The sequence below is a fragment of the Mauremys mutica genome, chromosome 9 (assembly GCF_020497125.1).
Source record: "Mauremys mutica isolate MM-2020 ecotype Southern chromosome 9, ASM2049712v1, whole genome shotgun sequence".
NCBI lineage: Eukaryota > Metazoa > Chordata > Testudines > Geoemydidae > Mauremys > Mauremys mutica.
The window spans coordinates 87,986,348-88,011,512 of NC_059080.1; the positions used below are offsets into that span (position 1 = coordinate 87,986,348).

At 45.4% G+C, this 25,165-nt stretch overlaps 1 protein-coding gene across 1 annotated transcript in view; it reads left to right on the forward strand.

Moving 5' to 3' along the window:
- Window positions 1–4,908: 4,908 nt before the first annotated feature.
- Window positions 4,909–25,165, forward strand: part of LOC123377276 (multiple epidermal growth factor-like domains protein 6) — a 269,454-nt gene continuing 249,197 nt past the window's right edge. The window contains exons 1-3 of the mRNA XM_045029959.1: window positions 4,909–5,234; window positions 23,755–23,889; window positions 24,520–24,629. Of these exons, the coding sequence (XP_044885894.1) occupies window positions 5,164–5,234; window positions 23,755–23,889; window positions 24,520–24,629 (316 nt within the window). The 5' untranslated portion in view covers window positions 4,909–5,163. The remainder of the gene's footprint in view (window positions 5,235–23,754; window positions 23,890–24,519; window positions 24,630–25,165) is intronic.

The following is a 25,165-nucleotide window of genomic DNA, read 5'->3' on the forward strand; positions in this document are numbered from 1 at the left end:
TGTGGGCCATGTAAGTACCATACACAGAATGTAAGAGCATCCAGAAGGGTAAGAATGAAAGAGAAGTGATGGGGAGGGAACCCTCTCTTGGGGCCCTGGCATCCAGGAGCCAGCCCATAAAGAGGAGAAACAGGTTTCATCTAGCAACCAGGAGAAAGAAAAGCCTATTGCCTGGCACCCAGTAGTAGATAGAGGGAGTAGGAAATGGATAGCTCTCTTCTCTCAGTAACTGCAAATCACCATGAAAACGAGGTTATAGATAACTGAATGTGTTATTACAGGAACAAATCCCTCCCCAATTCCAGCTGTGTGTTGTGTGCTGCATTCATTGTTGCACACTATACAACAGACTGTAGCAGTCATTTGGGTTTAGGAGACGCCTCCTTATTGGCGGGTAAGTGAAGTGACCTCTCACAAGAGGAGATGCAGGGAGTACACAGGTGAGAGGGGAGGTGGACAAAACAACACAGGAGAAAAGGGAGGAGCAGAGAAAGGGAGAGGGAATACAGGACAACAGCATTACACTGTATGTCTTCTCTCCGTCTCCCAGGCTAGCTGTTGAGACAGAGAATTGGCAGAGGAAATGGCCTGCACAACTCGTAAAGCGGCGAGGGCCACATTACTCCAAAGAAAACAGCTGAGGGCCGAGACCCCCCAGCCCCGCGGAAACATCCCCCCACAGCACCTCCCGGCCCCGCGGAAACACCCCGCCCCAGCACCGCACAATCCTGCAGAAACAAACCCTCCTTCCTCAGCGCCGCCCCACCAAAACAGCTGTGGGCCAAAAAGGAAGGTTGCGGGTGGGGAGGTGATACTTGATTTTAAATCAACCAGGGGCTCCCAGCTGAAGAGATGGCTGGGAGCCCTCAGGGGAAAATTAAAGGGCCCAGGGCTCCGGCTGCTGTGGGGAACACAGAGCTTTGCAGGGCTTGGGAAGGGATTTAAAGGGCCCAGAGCTCTTGCCGCTGAGGGGAGCCTGAGCCCTTTAAATCCCAGCCCCAGCCCATCCGCTGGAGCCGCGGCCGGTATTCAAAGGGCTCTGGGCTCCCCGCGGCGGCGGGGAGCCCTGAGCCCTTTAAATCTCAGCTGCGGCCAGGAATCTCTGCAGGCAGCCCAGAGCCCTTTGATTCCCGGCTGCGGCTGACATTTAAAGGGCTCTGGGCTCCCCGTGGCTGCGGGCAGCTCAGAACCCTTTGAATCCTGGCCGTGGCTGAGATTTAAAGGGCTCTGGGATCCCTGCAGCTGGGCTGCCCCCGTGTGTGCGGGATTTAGAATCCCCCCGCAGGCCGCACAGTGAGCCGTACGTTGTGCAGGCCTGGTCTAAGTTATCTACCAGCAACAGCTATTCCTGTAAGTGGTCTTATTGGTTTAACTCAGGCAAGTAAAGTTACACAGGATGTAAGCAATTGCAAGATTGGGCCCTTCATGATTTCTCTCAGTAATATAACTTGATACCTGTGTCTGCACATACTATATCTTTTTTTGCTTTGGGCGGTGTTAAGTAACATAGCTGTGTTGTATTTTTGTTTTGTTTTCCTTATGAAAAGGGCCACTGTTTTGTATTTTTTTTCTTCGCTGATGTGCTGTCAGTGGTACGTATGTTCATAGTGTTGTGTGCTATGACAGCTGAGGTGGGTGGGCTCTCTCTGCTCGGGAGTGTGGGGTGCCTTTGACAGGGGCGGCTATAGGAATTTCGCCACCCCAAGCACGGCGGCACGCCGCGGGGGGCACTCTGGCAGTCGCCGGTCCCGCGGCTCCGGTAGACCTCCTGCAGACGTGCCTGCAGACGGTCCGCTGGTCCCGCGGCTCTGGTGGACCTCCCGCAGGCATGCCTGCAGATGCTCCACCGAAGCCGCGGGACTAGCGGACCCTCTGCGGGCACGCCTGCGGGAGGTCCTCCGGAACCACGGGACCAGTGGACCCTCCACAGGCACGCCTGTGGGAGGTCCACCGGAGCCGCCTGCCACCCTCCCGGTGACAGGCAGAGTGCCCCCCGCGGCATGCCGCCCCAAGCACACGCTCCAAGGGTTCTGGAGCCGGCCCTGGCCTTTGACTTTTGAGGGGTTGTGTTTTGTGTGCGTTGGGGAGGGAAGGCCGAGGTGAGAGTTGTACCAGTGGGGTGGGGAGCAATGGAAGAGCTAAGACCGGAGCTGGGAGTTTTGGTCCGGCTGCCGGGTGTGTTTGAGTGCATGGGATGAGTGCCTTAGGCCAGAGCTGGGAGTTTTGGGTGGGCTGGGATGCAGGAGCAATTTGTACTGTGGAGGTGCTGAGAGCCATTGAACCAAACTGTAAACCCTGTACGTATATGATGGAAACCACTTGATATCACGGGATGCAGGAACATCGCTAGGTTCCAGCACCTATGGCTGCTGTGTTTGAGTGTGGGGGCGAGTGCTTGAGGACAGAGTGTGAGTGGAGAGCGTGGGAGAAAGGATTAAGGCAGGGGGTTGTAAATGGTGTGGGGGAGGGGACGGAGCACTAAGGCAGGGGTGTGTGTAAGCAGTGTGGGGGAGGGGGCACTGAGACAGGGCATGTAAGCAGGGAAGGGGAGGGGCACTGAGGCGGGGGGGGTGAAAGCGGTGGGGGGATGGGAGGGGGCACTGAGGTGGGGGATGTAAGCGGTGGGGGGATGGGAGGGGGCACTGAGGCGGGGGGTGTAAGTGGTGTGGGGAAGGGGAGGGGGCACTGAGGGGGGGGGGTAAGCGGTGGGGGGAGGGGGGGGGGCACTGAGGCGGGGGGTGTAAGCGGTGTGGGGAAGGGGAGGGGCACTGAGGCAGGGGGGTGTAAGCGGTGTGGGGAAGGGGAGGGGCACTGAGGCGGGGGGTGTAAGCGGTGTGGGGGATGGGAGGGGGCACTGAGGTGGGGGGTGTTAGCAGTGTGGGGGAGGGGAGGGGCACTGAGGCGGGGGGTGTAAGCGGTGTGGGGGATGGGAGGGGGCACTGAGGTGGGGGGTGTTAGCAGTGTGGGGGAGGGGAGGGGATACTGAGGCAGGAGGGGTGTCAGTGGTGTGGGGAAGGGAGGGCACTGAGGCGGGGATGTCAGCGGTGTGGGGGAGGGGAGGAGGCACTGAGGCAGGAGGGGTATCAGCAGTGTGGGGAAGGGGGGGCACTGAGGTGGGGAGTGTAAGCAGTGTGGGGGAGGGGAGGAGGTACTGAGGCAGGAGGGGTGTAAGTGGTGTGGGGAAGGGGAGCACTGAGGCGGGGGTGTAAGCGGTGTGGGGGAGGGGAGGGGGTACTGAGGCAGGAGGGGTGTCAGCGGTGTGGGGAAGGGGAGGGGGCACTGAGGCAGGGGGTGTAAGTGGGGAAGGGGAGGGGTCACTGAGGGAGGGGGTGTCAGCGGTGGGGGGAGGGGAGGGAGCACTAAGGCAGGGGTGTGTAAGTGGGGAAGGAGAGGGGGCACTGAGGCAGGAGGTGTCAGCAGTGTGGGGAAGGGGAAGGGGCACTGAGGCGGGGGGTGTCAGCGGTGTGGGGAAGGGGAGGGGGCACTGAGGTGGGGAGTGTAAGCGGTGTGAGAAAGGGGGGCACTGAGGCAGGAGGGGTGTCAGCGGTGTGGGGAAGGAGAGGGGGCACTGAGGCAGGGGGTGTAAGTGGAGAATGGGAAGGGGCACTGAGGCGGGGGGTGTCAGTGGTGTGGGGAAGGGGGGGCACTGAGGCGGGGGTGTAAGCGGTGTGGGGAAGGGGAGGGGGCACTGAGGTGGGGGGTGTAAGCGGTGGGGGGAGGGGAGGGGGCACTGAGGCAGGGGGTATCAGCAGTGTGGGGAAGGGGAGGGGGCACTGGGGCAGGGGGGTGTAAGCGGTGTGGGGGAGGGGAAGGGGTACTGAGGCAGGAGGGGTGTCAGCGGTGTGGGGAAGGGGGGCACTGAGGCGGGGGTTGTAAGCAGTGTGGGGAAGGGGAAGGGGCACTGAGGCAGGGGGTGTAAGTGGGGAAGGGGAGGGGTCACTGAGGCAGGGGGTGTCAGCGGTGTGGGGAAGGGGGGTCACTGAGGCAGGGGGGTGTAAGCGGTGTGGGGAAGGGAAGGGGAGGGGGCACTGAGGCAGGGGGGTGTAAGCAGTGTGGGGGAGGGGAGGGGACCCTGAGGCAGGGGTGTGTAAGCGGTGGGGGGGAGCGGAGGGGGCACTGGGGCAGGAGGGTGTAAGCGGTGTGGGGGAGAGGAGAGGGCACTGAGGCAGGGGGGTGTAAGCGGTGTGGGGAAGGGGAGGGGGCACTGAGGCAGGGGGTGTCAGCGGTGTGGGGGAGGGGGCACTGAGGCAGGGGGTGTCAGTGGTGTGGGGAAGGGGAGGGGGCACTGAGGCAGGGGGGTGTCAGCGGTGTGTGGAAGGGGAGGGGAAGGGGCACTGAGGCAGGGGGTGTAAGGGGGGAAGGAGAGGGGGCACTGAGGCAGGGGGGTGTCAGCGGTGTGGGGGAGGGGAGGGGGCACTGAGGCAGGGGGTGTAAGTGGGGAAGGAGAGGGGGCACTGAGGCAGGGGGGTGTCAGCGGTGTGGGGGAGGGGAGGGGGCACTGAGGCAGGGGTGTAAGCGGTGTGGGGGAGGGGCACTGAGGCAGGGGGGTGTCAGCGGTGTGGGGGAGGGGAGGGGAGGGGGCACTAAGGCAGGGGGTGTAAGTGGGGAAGGAGAGGGGGCACTGAGGCAGGGGGGTGTTAGCGGTGTGGGGAAGGGGAGGGAGCACTGAGGCAGGGCTGTCTGCGTTATGCTGCGTGGGGGAAGGGGCAGTTGTGGACGCGGTGTCGCGGGGTGGAGAAGGGTGTAAAGCGGAGTTAGCGCTGCCCGCTCCCGACCGAAGTTGCAGGTAAACCCGCTCGGATTTGCGGCGCCGCGGGAGGGCGCTGGGCTGGGCTGGGCTGGGCGAGGAGGCTGCGAGGCCGGTGATTTGCTGCTCTGCAGCGGCTTTGAATGATTTGAAGGGTCGCGGCTGGGAGGTGCGGGGCTCCATGGAGCCTGTTGATCACACGCAGCCGGGGCTGCGGCGGCGCTGAGAGCTGCCGGCTCCCGACACCGCCGCCTCGGAAGAAGCACCCGCTCAGCACCCCCTGGGCTCCGGCGGCTCTGCTCCGGACCACGCTCTGCTCCAGCAGCCATCGCCTCCCCTCGGCCCTGCCCGATGCCCGCTCCTGCTGAGCCCGCTCAACTTTTGCAGCTGGCGATTGGCAGCCCTTGATCCCCGAGATGACCCTGAGAGCTTGGCTGCTGTGCATATCCTGGACCCTGGCTGCATCGCTGCAACTTCAGCAGGGCATGTAAGTGAAGTGGGGCACCGCTGATCCTAGGGTCCTTCCTTCCTTCCTTAGGAAATGCTTGTCCGTGGCGCATCTGACCAGCCTGCTACACCTAGGGCTCGCTTAGCAACGTACAAGCCCTACTGGGGCTCCATCTGTACCTACAAAATAGCCTCCTATATAAATCCTGCGCTGGCAGAGGGATGCAGCAGATGCCCAGTGGTGCTGGAAATTGCTCTAAAAGAACTGCAGGCTCAGAATGATTAAATGATCTTTGGGGCTATAGTTGGGGTTGCAATGATAAAAACTAACCAATCTTTTTTTGGGGATGGGATTTTTCAAAGACATTGCATTGCATCCTGTTTGTTTAGACTGTGAACTCTTTAGGTCAAGGACTTGTCTTATGCCTGTAAAACGCCAAAGATGCTTTTGTGTGTTATAGACATAATTCAGTGCTATCTATAGAGTACATGTCAGTGCTCATCCTGGGACAAAAAGTTTAATTGGGTTTTTCTTTTGTTTAATTGATAGCTTCCTTGTAAGTAGCTGAACAATTCCAGTTTTAGGGAATATTTTGTAAAGCGTGGTTATTAGTGAAGTATGTAATCTCAGAAGAAAAGTGTTTTTTCTAAGCCTGCCTTCTTCCCTCACTTTGGGTTTGAAGGCAGAGATAATAATTAGTGAATGCATGAAGATCCTTGTGTTTATTTTCTGCAGAGACCCATTCATGTTGGTGTAACAATGAAAGGACAGAGTTGAGCCCGAAATAGCTACAATATTCTACAGGTTTCATGGGATAAGGGGCGTTTTCAGCTTTAACTAGTGCTAAAAGCTTCAGTAGAGAACACTGGATAGTAAAATGTAAAGCCAGTTAGGAAGACTAAAGGGCTGAACCAGAGAGAGGTGAGAGGTTGAGAACTGGAAAAAGCAGCTGCCTGGAGATATATACACACTGCTAATTTGCAGATTCAAAGGGATCAGTGCCCACTCATTAATATTGGGTCAGTGGGTGTCGATTCTTGCATACCGAAGCTCATGTGAGATGTATACAATAACATATTAAATGTCTGCATGCCACCGACATTGTATGTTGTAACATTATGAATATTGAAAAATGTGACCAGAAAAACTAGTATTTAATCATTTAAAAAGTAGAACAACCCTCAAGGTTTGTAAATCTGTGTTCACAGTTCTGTGCCTTGTTTTTTGTAAGCACAAATTGTGGTTTTAGTCTCCATGACTTTACAGAGGGTGGGAAAAGTGATCCTTTTTAACTTGTAAACAATCTGACAGCATTTCCTAAATATTAGTGTTAGACCATCATGACATTAACAATGTTTTTTTATTTAAAAGGAAACAGCTCTGGTTACCATTCTATATTTCCATAGTCCATCTCCTGCAAGATTCATTTTGCCATCTAGTTACTGCAGATGTCATTGAATCTAAATCTCTGGCTAGGCTATCAATTCCTGTTACTGCACAATGTATTCCCTGTGGAATAATCTGCAAATACAGATTCAGAAAACTACTTTTAGTTAGGATAATGACATCTCTTAATTTTATTTTGCGTACTTAGGGCTCGCTGTCTGAGGAAAGCATTTTCCTCCTTTTGTTAAAGACTCATGGTGAGTCTTTGAGTTAGTTTTCTGCAGTGAGAGTTGTGTTTTTTGTTTTTGTTTTTAATTCTAATGTAAGGACTACCATTGACTTATATTTCCAGATTTATTCACATTTGGCTTAAGCAGCTGTGCTAACCAAGGTTGTGCGGTTATGAGGGTAATATTAATTTAAAAGATACACTTCAGAGAATGTCATTTTAAGTCTGAAACTCTGAATTTGGTAGGTCATTCCCAAATAAATTTATTTGCTTATTCTATTTACCTTTTTAAGAGAGAGTCTTTGTGAAAAGGAATATCATGAATGGCAGCATACTGATATCTGCATAGAGTATCCAAGCCATCAGGACTGACAACATACTCCATTTTTATCAGAATAAGGACAGTTTGGAATGGTAAAATACCAGTGGCAAAGCTTTAGGGGCTTTTCCTGGGTGGTGTCTTTCTGATGCAGAATAGGCTGCTACCATAACTCTTAATGTTATTTTAAGCCAGGGTGAGTAAAAAGGAAAATCTTCCTTTCCTCTGCAATCACCCTATACAGCTTCCTTGGTTTCATTTTAAGCATTCCACCAGGTGAGCATTTTTTTAAAAAAAGGTTACTTTGTAGAGGTGAGGTTATGCTGATTGCTAACATGGGGCAGTGGTACAAGTTTTAACTGGGAAACTGCGGAATGGAGCCAAGGGTGGCTTTCTGTCCCCATAGCATTTTATACAGTTAAATTGATTTGTAATGTGCCTTTTACATAGCAGGTTCATTGTCAGTGGGGTAAGGACCACAAAATGGACCACTGAGAATACATCATGCTGGCTGCTTCCTTTTTAAGTTCTTAATTTCTGGTTAAGATCTTGTCTGGATGAGAATACACAGTACGTTTCTCATACTTGTTTTTAGTCTGCTAGTAACTCAAGAACTCACTCCTAGCTAGAATGTAATGATTCTGTGTAGGTATTTGTTTATGCTCGTGGTCTGATTCCAATCCCTCTGAGGGGGGAAGATTTTAATGCATAGCAGATTACAGGGCAACTATCTCTGACAACCATGTTTTTAGACAATTAGCCCTGATGATCTTGTATTAGAACTTTGGTGATTCCAGAATTATTCACTCAGAGTACAAGTATACAGCTCTTTTCTAAATCCTTGTTGCTTAATACTTTAAATGAGACATCAACAACATCTGTTTAAAAAGCATGTTTTGTTTTGTTTTTTGAGCTATGGGTTTACTTTGCTGCAGTGAGCTTTGCAGATTAAAGTTGTGGTATGTTTGAGGCTATGGGGTGGTGAGAAGCTAGCTATACCATAGTTAAGGCAGCAACAGGGATTCTGTTTCATGTCAAATAGCATATAGTAAAGGGGCTCTGCGTGAATAAGAACTGAGGGGAGAAGGTTCAATTTGTTTGAACAAATATACTGTTGAGACTGTACTTTTGGGAAGATGTTAGTTAACTAAGTAAGACAGAGCACAAAGTAGGAAATCTAAGCTGTCACAGAGGCTGAATTGAGTGTCTTTCATGTTACCTTCAAGCAATAAGTATCCTTAGTGTTCATCATAAGTACTGAGATGATCTCTTCTTTTTCCTCAGTAATACATGTTTAGGTATCTAATAGATTTACACAAAGGGTTTAATTGTTCATTAAAAAGTGGAAGGAAGAATCTTGTTCTTTTCAAACAAAGGGCACAGTTCTTTACTGTGTCTTTCTTTCCAGGCTTGGAATGCTGTGGATCTAGATACAGCCTTAAACTAAAGTGTTGATTTCCATGTTTGCTGATTATAGTTCAAAACTTGCATCTCTGCAGAGCCACACCTCATCCATAAGTGGGCAGAGCTGGCATCCTCCCCCCCCTTATTCCCACCCCCATTCCCAAAGCTACAAATGAATCTGGAATAATTTCAGTACCAGGCAAATTGGTTGAGAATCTAGTAAAGAACAGTATTATCAGATCCATAGATTAACATGATTTGTTGGGGAAGAGTCGATACGGCTTTTGTAAAGCGGAATCATGCCTCACCAAGCTATTAGAATTCTTTGAGGGGGGTCAACAAACATGTGGATCAGGGTGATCCAGTGGATGTAGTGTACTTGGACTTTCAGAAAGCCTTTGACAAGGTCCCTTTCCAAAAACTCTTAAGCAAAGTAAGCAGTCATGAAATAAAAGGGAAGGTCCTCTTGTGGATTAATAACCAATTAAATAAGTAGGAATAAATGTTCAGTTTTTGGAATGTAGAGCGGTAAATAGTGTCCCCCAGGGATCTGTACTGGCACCAGTGCTGTTCAACATATTCATAAATGATCTGGAAAAAAGGGTAAACAGTGAGGTGGCAAAATTTGCAGACAATACAAAATTACTCAAGATAAGTCCAAAGCAAACTGCGAAGAGCTACAAAGGGATCTTATAAAACTGAGTGGGTAAGAAAATGGCAGATGAAATTCAGTGTTGATAAATGCAAAGTAATGCACATTGGAAAACATAATCCCAACTATACGTGCAAAATGACGGAATCTAAATTAGCTATTACCGGTCAAGAAAGAGTGGAGTCATTGTGGATAGTTCTCTGAAAACATCAGCTCCACATGCAGCAGCAGTCAAAAAAGCTAACAATGTTAGGAATCATTAGGAAAGGGATGGGTAATAAGAAAATATCATGCCAGTGAAATTAATAGGCCGTAGGTTTAAAGCAAACAAAAGGAAGTACTTCTTCACACAACGCACAGTCAATCTGTTGTGAAGGCCAAAACTGTAACTGGGTTAAAAAAAGAATTAGATATGTTCATGGAGGATAGGTCCGTCAGTGGCTATTATTATGGTTAAGATTTTGTCATGGTTATTTTTAGTTAAAGTCAGGAACAGGTTGTGGATAATAAACAAAAATTCGCAGAAGCCCACGATCAAAAATTCACAGAAGCCCATGACCTGTCCCTGACTTTTACTAAAACTAATGGAAGGGATGGGGGAGGGAGGCTGACTGCTGAGGGGCCTGAAGCCCAATCCCTGTGGAATATGTAGTGGGGACTGACAGCCTGGTGGTGGTGGTGGTGGGCGGGGAACGGGTCGGGACTATTTTCATATTTTAATGTAAGATTTGTCATCTTGAGGGGAAGTGGTAAACTTTTACATTGAATAGAAAATAGGCTAGTTGTCATCCTGCACTCTGGTACTCTTGGTGAGCACCAGAGAGAGCACATGCAGGTCACTCTAATTACGTAGACTGTGAAACAGCTCACATTTTACAAGATCTTACATTTAGAGTCTCTGCTTCAGCATAGTATCTATTAACTTGGAATTTAGGGTCTTTCAAGAGATGAAGGTGTTTTTCTTCTGCTGTTTGCATTGGCAAGAAGTCTAAAGATAGCGAGTGAGTGTCATTGTATTATATTTCTCCTTTCCTGATTTGTTGCACATTTTGCTACTCTTTTTTTTTTGTTGTTGAGAAAAGTGAGCTCAAAACTTTTTTGTATTGTGTTGTGAAAAGCCAAAAAGCCATGACTTAAAACCTGATAGTCCAAAGCTGCTGTATTTTTTTTTTTGAGGATGAACCTAACTGTTCCCTGTTGTAGAGTAATTTCTACTTTTATAAATACCTATGGGTATACTATCATATAAATCACATAACACACATGATATGAAGGGTTGGAAACTTGCCCGACTTAATCATGATTGTCTAAAAACAGCTTTAAATATTTAAAGCTGGATTTTGAAAGGAGTCGGAGTTGGAAGCCAAGGTCCCATTGAATTTCAGCGGGATTTGCGCTCCTAACTCCCATAAGATTCTTTGACAATATCAGCCTAAATATGCGTACAGCAATAGAAATCAATGACTTTGCTGTGCATTTCATTGTGCAGTACTTTACCATTGTTCAGAATAATTGTCATGCATACGCACATTCTGATCTTAATAAAAATTCCTCTGTCTAATTCACTCTGTGTGCATGTGTATTGTTTATGTCCAACTCCATATGTTTATCATAGTGCTGTGCATGCAAATTTATGACTGATAAGGCAAGGCATTTGTACTAAAAGCAGCAGAGGGGGACAGAGGAGGAGTTAGCATTTGGACACTGTTTCAGCAGGGCCTTTTTAGTTACTGGAAGCTTGGTGAAATGCCTGTGCTTGGGAGTTATCTGAACATTCAGAAAGCTGGTATGTTTCACCAGTGAAAGATTTTATTTCTTTAGGCGTGGATAACTAAAACTTTAAACTTGCCATGGTTTTAGTCCTCACTAAGATCTTTGCTTTTGAGATAGTAGACGGGGCAGCGGGGAACTGATTTAGAAATAACAAAAATAAAAGCATTTCAAAATGTGCATATTGCACATTGGCAGCATGCTATTTTGTGTTAAGGGTCAGATTCTGCTCTCACTTATACCTTTCTAAAATCAGAGCCAATAGGCACTCTGGAATTACTCTGGTGTAATTGAGAATTGACCGTAAGATTTTTAAACTATTGAGGTGCTTTGCTTCAGTTGCATATGTGTGGACCAGGAACTAGAGATGTAGAGCATATTTTCCAGTGTGTTTAGATGTATCTTTGATCCCATAAATATGCGAAAACATGAATGAATTTAAATCAAGACAAATTTATTCTCCATTATACCATGATAATTCCATAATAATCTGGATTTACAAGGGTGTAAATCACAGTAAAAATCAGCCTCAAGTTTTTGTTAGGCCAAAGAAGTCCTTGACAGGCCCATACTGCACATATATATTGTGGCATAAGAGTTAATCCCATATTAAAAAACAAACATGCAAAGTCTGGATGAGCATTTGGATAGGTACAGTTGCTATGCAAACGATCAGTTTTGAAGTCAATAACAGATGAGCGCAAAGCCCCTTGAATGGCATCCAGCAACATTACATCTCAACCGTTTTGTTGTGTTAGTGTTTATACCAGTGGTTCTCAAACTTTTGTAGTGGTGACCCCTTTCACACAGCAAGCCTCTGAGTGTGACCCCCCCCCCGCTTATAAATTAAAAACACTTTTTTATATTTAACACTGTTTTAAATGCTGGAGGTAAAGCGGGGTTTGGGGTGGAGGCTGACAGCTCGCGACCCTCCCTGTAATAACCTCACGACCCCCTGAGGGGTCCCAACCCCCAGTTTGAGAACCCCTGGTTTATACCAATAAATGCTCCTCTACTTATTGACAAACCATGTATGCTTGCTTTGATAGATGCATATTATTTTGCATTTTTTCCCACAGTGCTCTCCTTTTTATAATTGCATTCTTTAAGTGGCAGGCACTTTGGTCATCTTATTTGTCTCCAAATAGCAATGTGCACCAGTCTCCATGAGATAACAGGAAACCTGTGGTTCAGGAGATGCATGTGGATCAATAGAAACCATATTTTGGCTTTCTCCACTGTCCCTGTAATTTGCCTGTTCCAAACATGGATTCATATGCGTAACCAGCCTACCCCACCTAACACCAATCAAATGCATGTGTGACGCTCTGTACCTTGGGGGAACACCCTACACCCCCATCTTTATAAAATGATTGTATGGTATCCAATGCAAAGTTTGTCATGTTTAATGTCTTCAGAAGACTCATGATGCACTGAGCATGGTTGTCATAGTGATTATAGTAATTGTTATAGTAATGTTATAGGTTATAATTTCATGTATATAGTTATATGAGGCTGAAAATATATCCTCATGTCTAAAAGCAAACACAGGCAAAAACTCTCCAAGAACAGGGAGGCAGTTCACACCTCATCAGGGCAGATATGGGACAAACCCAGCCCAGCCTCACAGGAACAAAGGATGCCGGCCTAGGCAGCAACAAAATAATCTGTGTGACTCTTGAGGGAGTCACCCTCATTCCTTTGGTCATTTTGGAACTGTGATGAGGTAATGCTCACTGACTCTGAAGGCAGGGGGATGGGGGGGAGGGATAAAGCCAAGAGGGAAGAAAGATCATGATAAAAAAGAGAGATGTTTGCCATCCTCTTCCTCTCTCTTCCACCTACATCTACAGACACCACACCAATCGACTGAAGCGCTGATCAAAGGGGAGAGCCTGGCTGAAGAGCAATCAGCCAGCCTGTGGTGAGAAGCATCTAAGTTTGTAAGTGCATTGAAAGTGTTAAGATCAGCTTAGAATGCATTTTGCTTTTATTTCATTTGACCAAATATGTTTTGACTTATAATCACTTAAAATCTATCTGTATAGTTAATAAATCTGTTTGTTTGTTCTACCTGAAGAAGTGTGTTTGGTTTGATGTGTGTCAGAAATTCCCCTTGGGATAACTAGTCTGGTACACCTCTACCTCGATATAACGCTGTCCTCAGGAGCCAAAAAATCTTACCGCGTTATAGGTGAAACTGCGCTATATCGAACTTGCTTTGATCCACCGGAGTGCACTGCTTTACCGTGTTATATCCGAATTCGTGTTATATTGAGTCGCGTTATATCAGGGTAGAGGTGTACATATAAATTTCTTTGTTAAATTGATTAACTCATATAAGCTTGCAGTGTCCAGTCGGCATAACTGGACACTGCAAGACCAGGACTGGCGCCAGGTTTTCTGCTGCCCCAAGCGGCGGGGTGGGAAGGGGGGAGAAAAGAAAAGCCGATCAGCGGCACTTCGGCAGCAGCTCAAAGAGGAAGAGAGAGACTGATGGACCTGACGCCGAATTCCGGCTGAAAACCCGGACAGGCCACCCCAACAGTGGACGGAGTGCCGCCCCTTTGTACTTGCCGCCCCAAGTATCTGCTTCCTTAGCTGGTGCCTGAAGCCGACCCTGTGCAAGACAGAGGTTCCTAGGGTTGTGTCCAGGACTGGCAGTATTGGCTAGTATCATTCGGTTGCACAATCCAAGGAGCAGCTTACATGCCAGAGGCTGTGCATGACCAGCCCAGGAGTGGGGGTTCTCACAGCAGAGCAGGGTAAGGCTGGCTCCCAGAGTCAAGGATTGGAGTGACCTAGTGGATCACTGGTCCAGACAACACCAGATGGGAACGTCACAGCATGGGCATGTGCTGATGACCACCGTTCTATTTTTCAGGGCTGGATATACCACCCAGTATCTTGCTTTACACTAATGACTTGATCTTGAATCATAGAAGTAAATGAGAGTTTTACCATTAACATCAATAGGATGAGGATTAGGGCTTATATAAGTGAGAGTAATGTGTGTCAAATGTATTAAGATTTGGCTCACTCGGGTGTCTGGCCCCTTACAGTGCTGGTAGATGAAGACAGATGATTCTAGGTTATTTGTAGACAATGGTATGCTGCATCCAAAAGATGAATTTTTTTTAACCAAGGTGTTTTAGATATAACCTGTAGGAACCTGACATTCACCAAATAGAGGTGGACAGGTACTGATAACAGTAGCCAAGTTAGAAATGACTCAATCTTAACTACAGTGGTGCTACTGCCCCATTATAATAGGGTTTTCACTTACAACAAAAAGTGGAACACAGATCTTCAACCCTACTGACTCAGTGCCAGGTAGTGTTGCATCCAGTGTAAACTAAAACCAGCCTTTTTGGCTCTTGCTTTATTAAAACTCTGCTTCATACACCTTAACCAAAAAAGACCTTCCCAGCAATTGTTTCATGTAAGTTATCATATTTAGAATGCTATATTTCATAAAGTTTGCAACAATATCTATCTAATAGCACCTCAGGGTGTGTCTTTTCAAGACAGATCATGGAATAGTCCCATTGGATTTTCTAGTTTTAAAATTCTATGAAATTCATAGAGAAATGAATTATGCTGAAAATGTGATGGTAGTGATGTTGCTATAAAGCTGATGTTAAGTTTCTGTGAGTGTGTTGTCATCCAGAAGACTCTCCTCTAGGAAATGTCTTTGTTCTTGTTATGAAAACACACTCTTCCAAATCCACTTGAAGATTATATTTGGTTGTTCATTTGCATGAATTGTTTGAGTGTCTGTATGTGAAATGCTTATTTTCTAGCTTTCCTGGACAAATAGATGATGCACATACACTAAATCATAAACAAGTTGGTATATTTCAGAAATTGAGCCTACAGCTTTGAGTTGTCTTTGTATCTGTTGATGTCTTTTTGCAAAGTAGCATTAGATTGTGGGTGTGGTTTTTTGTTTGTTTTTTTGTTTTTGTTTTTTAAATCTATCGGGGATGTATACACTAGTGACTGTCCATGTGCATGGTTGTGCCGTAACTCGCTGTTCATATCTAAACCCCAGAAGCATGTGTCTGACAGTGAGCAGAAGGGCAAGTAAATGGCACACCTGAGGGATATGGGTAAGTACACACCTCAGGCTGTGGCACAGCCCTGTACCCATGCCAGTTTGCAGTGTGGACGGGAACAAGGGGTGGGTACCAGGCCTCGAGTGTCAATAGTCATCCACTCCAATTTCCACAATACACAATCTCTTTCTTCCTGCCCCTTACCTCATGTATAAGGTCCCTGTCCCTCTGTTTTCAATCATATTCCATCAGAACTGCTTTCCACTGCATTTTTGATCAATGCAGGTGAACATGGATTCTGCCTCTAGTGCAGCCGCTTGGCCTGTCAACCCTGACTGGGAGCTGGTCAATGAGCGGTCAGAATATACTATCTTCCATGAATTTTCAGGGAGCATCAGGAACATTCACCTGTACTGGGAAATTTCATGGAGCCTGGAGGAGGGCTCATGAGATGTGCCCCTTCTACAAGGATCTGGACTGGGTGCCCTCAAGGGCTCGCAACCCCTTTCTCAACCCTGCAAGCCTCATTGTCTGACTGGATGCCAATGAGGGCCAGGGTGACGTGGTATCAGGGCCCACGAATGATGCCAGTGTGATTGTCCACTTGTTCCTGGAAGAGCTGGTTAAGGAACCTGCCCCCCCCCCCCCCCCGCAAGCAAACCTGAGGAAGACCCTAAGCCATGAGAGGAACTGGAACCTGCGGCTGGTAAGTTACAGTGGACACCTCACCCTCCAGGGCATTTGAAGTGCTGGAAATTGCAAACTGGTAACATAGGCACTGTAAGGAACTGCCTCCCCTTTGCCAGTTGAAACAATATAAACATTCATACAGTAACTCCTCACTTAACGTTGTAGTTATGTTTCTGAAAAATGCTACTCTAAGCAAAATGATGTTAAGTGAATCCAATTTCTCCATAAGAATTAATGTAAATAGAGGGGATTAGGGTCCAGGGAAATTTTTTTCTCCAAACAAAAGACATTATATATGTTGGGAGCAGCTTCAAGGCAGAGGGCTGGAGCAGCATATGGCAGTGGCAGCAGGGACACCTGAACTGCCGGCAATTGATAGCCTGCTGGGTGGCTGCTGCACAGGGAATTTAGGGGAGCTGATGGGGGGCTGCCGGCCCACCCTGGTTCCAAGCCCCCACAAGCTAGCTCCAAGGGGCTGCTTTTCCTGCAAGCAGTGGACAAAGCAGGTGGCTGCCAAACAACGTTATAAGGGAGCACTGCGCAACTTTAAACGAGCATGTTCTCTAATTAATCAGCGATGTAACAATGAAACAACATTAACTGGGATGACGTTAAGTGAGGAATTACTGTACACTTTTTTTTATCATTAGTATCCTCTTCCTTCCTCATGGGCTGCCAAGTTGTCTGAGAACTAAGGATAGTAACAGTTGCATTCCTGAAATGCTCAAAAGTATCAACATTTTGGCCTTCTACAGCAAAACAATGTTATATAGGGCATTTCTTGGCTTCTTCCAAAGGGGAAAAATATATAAGACCACTCTCTTGTCTTTGAATTATCAGGATCTTTGCCTCCAGAAAGGTAATCTGTTCCACCAGAAGGGCAGTAGCAGCACCTCAATATAGCAGAGGCTGATGCAGAAGGGCCCTGGAAGAGCTGCTCATGGAGGTGGAAGGAAGAATTAGGAGCAGTTCCTCGCAGCAGAGGAAGGCAAAGCTCTGCAGCAGGAGGAGACTTTGAGTTAGTCCATGGAGCAGGAGGCTCACTATAGGGAATGGGAGCATTCCCTAATGGAGACGTTGATGGAATGAGTGGCCGAACAAGTCTGGAGTTTGGCTACTGCACCTTTCCATGGGTTGCCTTCACTAGCTGTTGCCCAGGCTACTGCTGACCCAGAGGACCCTCTTTCTAGACATCTGCCACTCCCCAAAACAATTGGGAGGAGGACATGGAGACTGCAGGACTTCCAGGACCACATCTCCACCAGCACTTGAAACCCCTTGCATGGGGACCCTCTTGATTATCAAGGAGTGAAATGATGAACCTGTGGGAGTCCCTGAACCCCACCAAGTGCCCACCCCACAAACTTCATGCAGGAAAAGTCACTGGTGTCCAAGAACAATTTCCCCCCATCTTTATCCCACCCCATCCAGGCAAGGGGAAGAAGACAGCTGTAGAGACATTAATATTTGCTGGTATTCGCAGGATCAATCCTATTATATTTTAAATATTGTTGGTTGACATTTTGTTGTAAAATATGTTAATGACATTTTTCTTATATTTTCTTTTATTAAATGTGATAGTTTCCTTGATTGTGTGTGTGGACCCTCCTTTCTAAGTGCAATGAATGGAGGAAGAAAAGGTTCAGGATTGGGCCTCAAGATTCACAGCTAGTACCAATGGCAGGCTCAGTAGAGAGGCCAAGTTAGAGAGGAGAGCACGCCCTTCAGCTCCTAAAGGTCCCGGGTATAGTTGAGGAACTTTAGAAGAGAAGTGTGGTGCTTAAGTTAGTTCACAGTAGAATGTGGAGGCAGATGGTTTTGGTAGCTGTTAGAAAGGAAGAAATGCTACATGTCACCTCAACACATTGTTGGATTTCAACATGTCTGTACTGGACTGTGGATATAACAACACGTTAAGGTTCTTGAGGCTATTGATCACATGACTTGTTTAATAGGTTGTTATTTTAGATCAAACTTTAATGTTTTTCCCCCTTCTTCTTGGAATAGGAAAAACTTAAAGTATGTGATGATTTTCGTGGACACATCACTTCTAAGCTCAGGACACTTTTTTTTTCTATTGTTACAAGCACTCTCTGGCAAGAAGATATGTAAGAGACCATTGTGTCAAGATTTTTTGGCTTGTACAGCAGGGTTGTGAGGAACTTACAGACTTCCGTAAAGTGAAGTTTCTAACGAAAGCCATTATAACAACTTAGGACTAAATTCTGGGCTAAATTATACCAGTCTAAAGTAACTCCATTGACTTCAGTGGAGTCACTTAAGACTGTTGTAATTTAGACCAGAATTTAGTCCTATTAACTTCATTGGAGTCAGTTAAGATTTGGACCACAGTTACACTGGTGAAGAGTTTCAGATTAATCAAGATTAGTTCTTGTTTTACCTTTTCAAAATAAATGTGGAAAGTCATTCAGCCTCTTTCTCTTTCTTTTAATTTTGATGTAAGATCATAATTGACTCTGGATATTTTTGTTTAATGGGCGGGACTATTAACCATGTTTATGGTTTTTTTGAAGAAAAGCAGCATTCCAGATTAAACTCTCCTACATCTTGGTAACTCTGTTCTTATGACAGAGTTAGTTTATTAACTGACTGTTTCACAGAGAGATCAATAGTATTCAGGCTACAGATTCTTCAGTTAACATCCGCAGTAAGAGGAGAGTTTGTATCACATTAACAGCTCTCTTGTTGAATTGCGAAGTTGGTGTAATTTATCTAATTCCTGCAGAAAGATCCAAAAATAGACAGCCAAATCATCCTTAGTTTATATTCATTAATGCTTTGATCTAACATTTGCACTGTTGATAGATGCCTTTAGAGACCTCTTGATGTGTGTGTCTCCTGTCTCACTGCCATTAAACCTACCGGCTAGATTCTATTTGGAAAAACGGCTGGTAGAAATAATACTGAGATTTATTTGTTTGGGAATTTCAAGGGCCATACACGTACAGTGCAGAGCTTCATCTAAGGGAGGAATGGTATACCTTTTGGGATGGTGCAACTGACCCCTTCCTCCCTCCACTTCTTAACACAGGCCCCTATAGTCTCAGGGAGATAAGCATGTAGCCCTGCCAGTTCCTTACCCAGCCTCGTTCCCTTTGGAGCAAAGTGTGTTTCTGGAGTGATTGTAGGTAGCAATTCCTATGCTCCTGTGAGTGGATGCTCTGCATTTGTGACTGGTCTCTGCTGTGGGATGTGCACTCTGCAAGCACCATTATAAGAGCCAATCACAGTTGGGGCCCTTATGCAGCATAAAGAACTATAGTAGCATTGCTTTGTATGGGGAAGCTCCTGAAGTTTCTATGGAGGGTCAAATTCTGCTCAGTTACACGTACATTCAGGGGAATTGAGGGCAGAGTTATTTATTAGGCAAAAATCCCAATAGTTAATGAGAGTGATGACTTAGGGGTTATAACCTCCTCAGTGTCTGTTCTTCAATGGCCCTGCCATCTGTGTGTGTCAAGAGGGCAAACTCCCTTAACAACATGGTCCCAAAGCTTTCAGAAGGATCCAAGTATAGGTGTGGGATTAAAATATAGTGGGCTGGGAGACTACATGTGCTATCCTTCCTCCCTCTCCTCACACACTAAGCTGCTGCTGCCCCCTACCCCCCACCTACAAGCATAGGAAAGGCTGCATTCGTTTCTTCGTGGAACTCCCCTTGAGGTGAAGCTCCAGGGATGGGAGCGGTATAGTCGGGAGGCTTAGAAGAGTAGCTCTATTGCAGCTGAAACTGCTAATAACAGGAGCTGTAGGGAGGCACAGGAAGCTTGCAGAGATGTCTCTTTGCTTCTGGTGCATCACTCAGGTCTCTGGGCTGCAGGAAGTGAAACCTGCCCTTTGTAAAGTGATCCATCCCCCCTGCACTTCCTCCTGTGGGTTTTTCCATGGGTAAAGGAGTGATGTGGCACTCTAGGTTATAATCAGTCTTTAGGCAAATGAGAGTTTAACTTGGTTAAAGACTGAGTAAAAACTTCAGTAATGGGAGGTGTGTGCGGGGGAAAGAGTCTCCCTTCTTCCCTTGTTTTGGGGCCAGCTTGTAATACCAGTGTGAGTTCTGCTAGCTAGAACCTGCCAATAAACTGTGGTTCATTTTATTCAGGAATAAGAGTTGGTTTACTATTGGTTGCTTATGAGAAACTGGAAAAAGAATTCCTTTATTTGCAGTGTACAAAACCCTTGGGCTTCAGAAATCCTGAGTCAGCCCCTCCAAAAATATGAGATTATAATACATAATTTATCTTCTGAGCTTTTAGTGGTCTATTTTCCCCAAACTTTTCTCTGCAAACTTATTTTTAAATGGAACGGTTAGATTCTCACTCAATTACATGACTTTGGGTTTGGGGGCTTTTAGAAAAACTCCAAATACTATGAGATAAAATCATTAGAATTATCCACACAGTTCTATTCTACATGTTCCTTACTAGAAATAAAACTATGGGGCTTAACTCTGCCTCTGCTACGGATGAAGTTTCCTCTTCTATAGTAAGCAGTGACTCACAGGAACGACAGTCTGTATGATTAACTGTGGCAGCTATCTCTTCTAGTACATGTAATTATCTGTTCATTAGACCATAAGCCCAGGAGTTAGGAATGTGTGGTGTGTCTCTATTTAAAGGGCAGTCTCAGAATGTAAATATTAAAAATATGCTTTCTGGTTTGCTTAAGTTAGACTGACAGGCTAAGAACCTTGTGTTGGTTTTGGCTGACAAAGAAAAGCATATTAAGAGGGGAAAAAATGGTTTTGAGGATTGCTGCATCAATAAAATTGTAAAGCAGAATATAAACTTTATACTGTTTGCTTGTTTAACATTTAAAAGCCCATTAACAAATAGCATCAGATTGTGTGTAGAAGAAGAGAATAAAAAGTGTATAGAGCTCTCCTTTTGTAAACATGCCCTTGAACCCACTTGTAGCTTTGATAAACGATTTAGTCACAGTGAGAGAGGAGCTGGCCTTTACTCAATGGAGAACCATAATTATAATGTATTTAAAATAATTACATCCTGGGTAGTGGAACTTCTCTAGGTTTGTATGTAATGTAGCAAGGATAAATTAGAGTGCTATGCCTGGCTTTCCCCACCACTTGAAGAGGTGGAGGAATAAGGGGAAGAATGTGAATGTGGTTAATTGTTGGAGAGGGAGTGTTCATTTGCCTGCCTTGCTGGTTGAGGATTACATGGGATGGAATTGTTGCAGTTAGATTGGTGTGTGTGTGTATGGGGGAGGGGGGGAATGGGATGGGGAGAGTCAATATTTGCATTTTAAATAGTGTTTAGGGCACATAGAGCAAGCAGGTGATGTGGGTTTTTGTTCTTCCTCTGCATAAATCTTAATAAACAGATGACCTGATGCTGCATTGCTTTTCTCCATGCGAGTAATATTTATTCATATTAGTAGTACTATTGAAGTCAATTGGATTAGTCATGGGAACATGGAGGACAAAAGGGCATAAGGACTGGCAAAATTGAGTCCATAACTAATTATAAAAATTTTTGGCTTCCTTTCTTTATCGCTAGGAATGCAATGTACCTGCATCTGGAAAGCTTTAAGCAACTGATAAAGGGAGATATGCATAGAAATTTTAACTTCAGCAATGGGAGAATGGAGCTAAAATGCATGCATCTTTGAACACAGAGAAAATAAGCAAAGGTAGCACTGGCTAATGGTTAGATTAGAGTAATGGGGATTAGCACACCAGAGTTCTGTTCCTGACACTGCCATTGAATTGCTGTGTGGCCTTGGGAAGGTTCCTTAAGCTGAAATACTGACAAGAAAATGATGCAGGCAATTGCTGTTGAGCTCTAGAACTTGCACATCTTCAATCCTCTGTCTCTTAAGTAACAATTACTAGTCATACCAAATTGCATGGTGTGTGGGTGTGGGGTTTTTCCCCCACGTAGATGGGGGCTAGGGTGAGATAGCAAATACAGGGCAGATCTTCAGTGGAGCTATGACAGTTTACACTAGCTGAGGAACTGCCCCTACATCTTCATGTTTGATCCTGCTGTGAGTCAAAATCTGTACTCTGGACCCTAGAAGAAGGAAATACCAGAAATCTAACCCATTGTATCATCTGATCCTTACACTCTAAGTGCAATGAAACATTTCATTCATAAACTGAATGAAACTTTTTTGAAGTCCCAAGGTACAAATCACAAGTGCTAATGAATGTTTTATGTACATTTAAAATCTACTAAGCAGAGGGAGAAATCATAGTGCAAATGCAAATCATTCTTGCCTTCTACGAGAAATTAATGAATGTCCTGAAATAGAAGAATTATATAGTACTAGGAGAAATAATTAATAATTGTGACATATATCTAATGGAGATTGTTTAGATTGCTTCCCATGATAAAATATCTACAGTAAAATAATCAATGATTGCTTTGTCCATAAATTTGCAATATTTAGCAGAATTTCCTTGTCATTTCATACAGAAGTGACATCAAGAAACCTGAGATTAGTAGTTATGTGAAAATGATTTTCATGTTTATAGTTACTTTTAGAAATTGTTGCATTTCTCATTTTGCCTGCAAGGTGGTAATCTCCTATTTAAATCAGTGGGAATGTTGCCATTGATTTTAGTGAAAGCAGGATTAAGCTTTTGGGCCCTGTAAAGAATTAACCATGGCTTTAAATTTACTCACAGGACTAGTGTCATTGAACTCAAAGTATTGTGACAGGGTTAGGTCAGATGGCTACAGGAGAATGATAGAAGGCAGATATATTAGCCCCAGGTTAAGTAGGTCCCCTTTCCCTGGGTAAGGTAACAGGGAAGGTTCCAGAACAATCAGGAACTTTCTGGAAACAATTAAGACAGACAGGCTGATTAGAACACCTGCAGCCAATCAAGAAGCTGCTAGAATCAATTAAGGTAGGCTAATCTGGGCACCTGGGTTTAAAAAGGAGCTCACTTCAGTTTATGGTGCATGTGTGAGGAGCTGGGAACAAGAAGTGCAAGGAGCTGAGAGGGTGTGCTGCTGGAGGACTGAGGAGTACAAGTGTTATCAGACACCAGGAGGAAGGTCCTGTGTTGAGCATAAGAAGGTGTTTGGAGGAGGCCATGGGGAAGTAGCCCAGGGAGTTGTAGCTGTCATTCAGCTGTTACAGGAGGCACTATAGACAGCTGCAATCCACAGGGCCCTGGGCTGGAACCCGGAGTAGAGGGTGGGCCTGGGTTCCCCGCAAACCTCCCAACTCCTGATCAGACACAGGAGGAGTTGATCTGGACTGTGGATTCCACCAGAGGGGAAGTTCTCTGAGGCGAGCAAATCCGCCAATAAGCGCAGGACCCACCAAGGTAGAGGAGGAACTTTGTCACAGTATGTAAAGTTAAGCATGTGCCTCAACCTTTATAGGATCAGGGCCTTAATTTGTAGTACTACTGAGCATAAAAAGACATCAACATTTTGACACCATGGGTGAAATTTTGCCCTCCTTTTTGTCAATGACAAAACTGCATTGACTTCTCTGGGACCAGGATTTCACACCATATGCTCTGATGGTAAATTCTTTGGTGCAGGGCTTGTCTCACAATGTGTATAATCTACTGGTCAGTGTGTGTTATCTCCTCTCTCTCTCTCGTTCGATCCACATAGTGTGAGTCTGTTCTAGCTAGAACTGTTCAGAAATTCTTTAGTGAAACTTTTTTTGGTCAGAGAATGCAGATTTCATTGAATTCAGAAAGTTTCACTGAGACAATGGAAGTATTTTTATTTTAAATGACGGTCCAACAGAACACAGGCAAGGCTCTGACAGGACCCTGCTTGCTCACCCTCACAGCCCTTCAAGTCTTGTGGGCTGAAGGGGACCTGGGAGTCCTGGCTCCTGGTTCAACTGGGTGCTCCCAACAGCCCTTTCCAATATCGCTCAAATAATTTTGAATAACAAAATAGCATGAAATCAGAAATGGGGCAGTGTGGAGAGGATAAATCAGCCATTTATGTCGTTCTCTTGACATGACTTTCCTAGTATATTATACAGATTATTCCATTTATATTCCTTTTCTCTATTCCTCCTTTCCCCCAAAGGCCAAATGTATGTCTGGAACAAGAGCTGGCAATAGTGGGACAGCGGCAGCCATGTGTTCAGGCTTTTACCCAGGTTGTCAAGATGTGGAAACAAGGCTGCACAGGACATAGGTGGTGTATGGCCTATGAGAGAAGGTAATGCACGATTGCTAACTAAGTTATTTTATTACCTGTTTTCTGGTAAGGCAATTGATAGGAACACTTCATACATTGCCCAAGAAATATGTACTGAGAAATATATTACAATACCTTTAGCCCTCCCCACAAAAAAGTTGTTATGAATATATTGGTATGTGCTGTTGGGATTTTGCAGTCAATTTGTATTTCTGTCAGAGGCATGTGTTTTGCACATTAGCATTTATCATGGTGGGTAAAAATTATTTTTTTTAAAAAGGGTTTTTTATTTGTATAAGTTTATATTAAGGCCTAAACATTATAATCTATTAAGTCATTTAATTTAAAATACAAAAAAAAAATTACATATTTGCTACCAAGTTTTAAAGAGTCAAACCACTGAATTGGTGGAAGTCACTGGCTAAGCACCTAGAACCAGAATTTGTTTAAGTGCTAAACCAGTTTTTGACAGTGGGATGTGTTTCACTTTACTTTCTCAGGTACAAGAACCATTGATTATGTCTGAAATGAGTGTATGTTACAGATATAATGTGTGTGACATATTAAATCCTGTGTACATTACTGCTGTTTTGAATAAGCTGCACAGAAGGAAGTTGGGATAATTCTCTTCCACTGAATCTTATTTTATAGGACGGGGTATTACACAGTCTACAAACAAGTGTACAGCATAGAGCATCAAACTGTCTACAAATGTTGTCCAGGATGGACCCAAGAAGATGACGAACCTGGCTGCTTGCACTGTAAGTAGTCACAGGATCCATCCAATGTTGTGAGGCAAAAGATAGAATACATTTCTCCATCTGGTCTTATTTACTTGTTGACTATGTGTTGTGAAAAGATGGCCTCTCTCTATTGCTTTTTAGATACATTTAGGATTCCCATAAAGGTGAATGGACTCTTATCATAGACTTTTTTTTAAAAAGCAAATGTGCATAGTAGCACCAGGTATCTTTAAGATGGCTGAGCAATACTTTGCAAGGACTATCATTAGAAGCTCAATATTCATAATTTATTGGTGTGCCAGACTCTCTGCTGGCCTTCCATAGACTTGATGTCCAGTTTAGTCCTGATATAAGCAAATGTAGATTCTTTGAAATAATAGAGTTGTGGCTGCCTAAACCAACACTAAATTTGGCCCCATCTCTCTCACTCTGCACCTTGCACTCATGTAGCACTGGTATCACTCTGTCCCTCCACAATGGGTATGACCATTGTTGGGTCTAGAAACTTCTCTACTACAGCTGTTACCACCAGGGTGGGTGCAAGGATGTTTCAT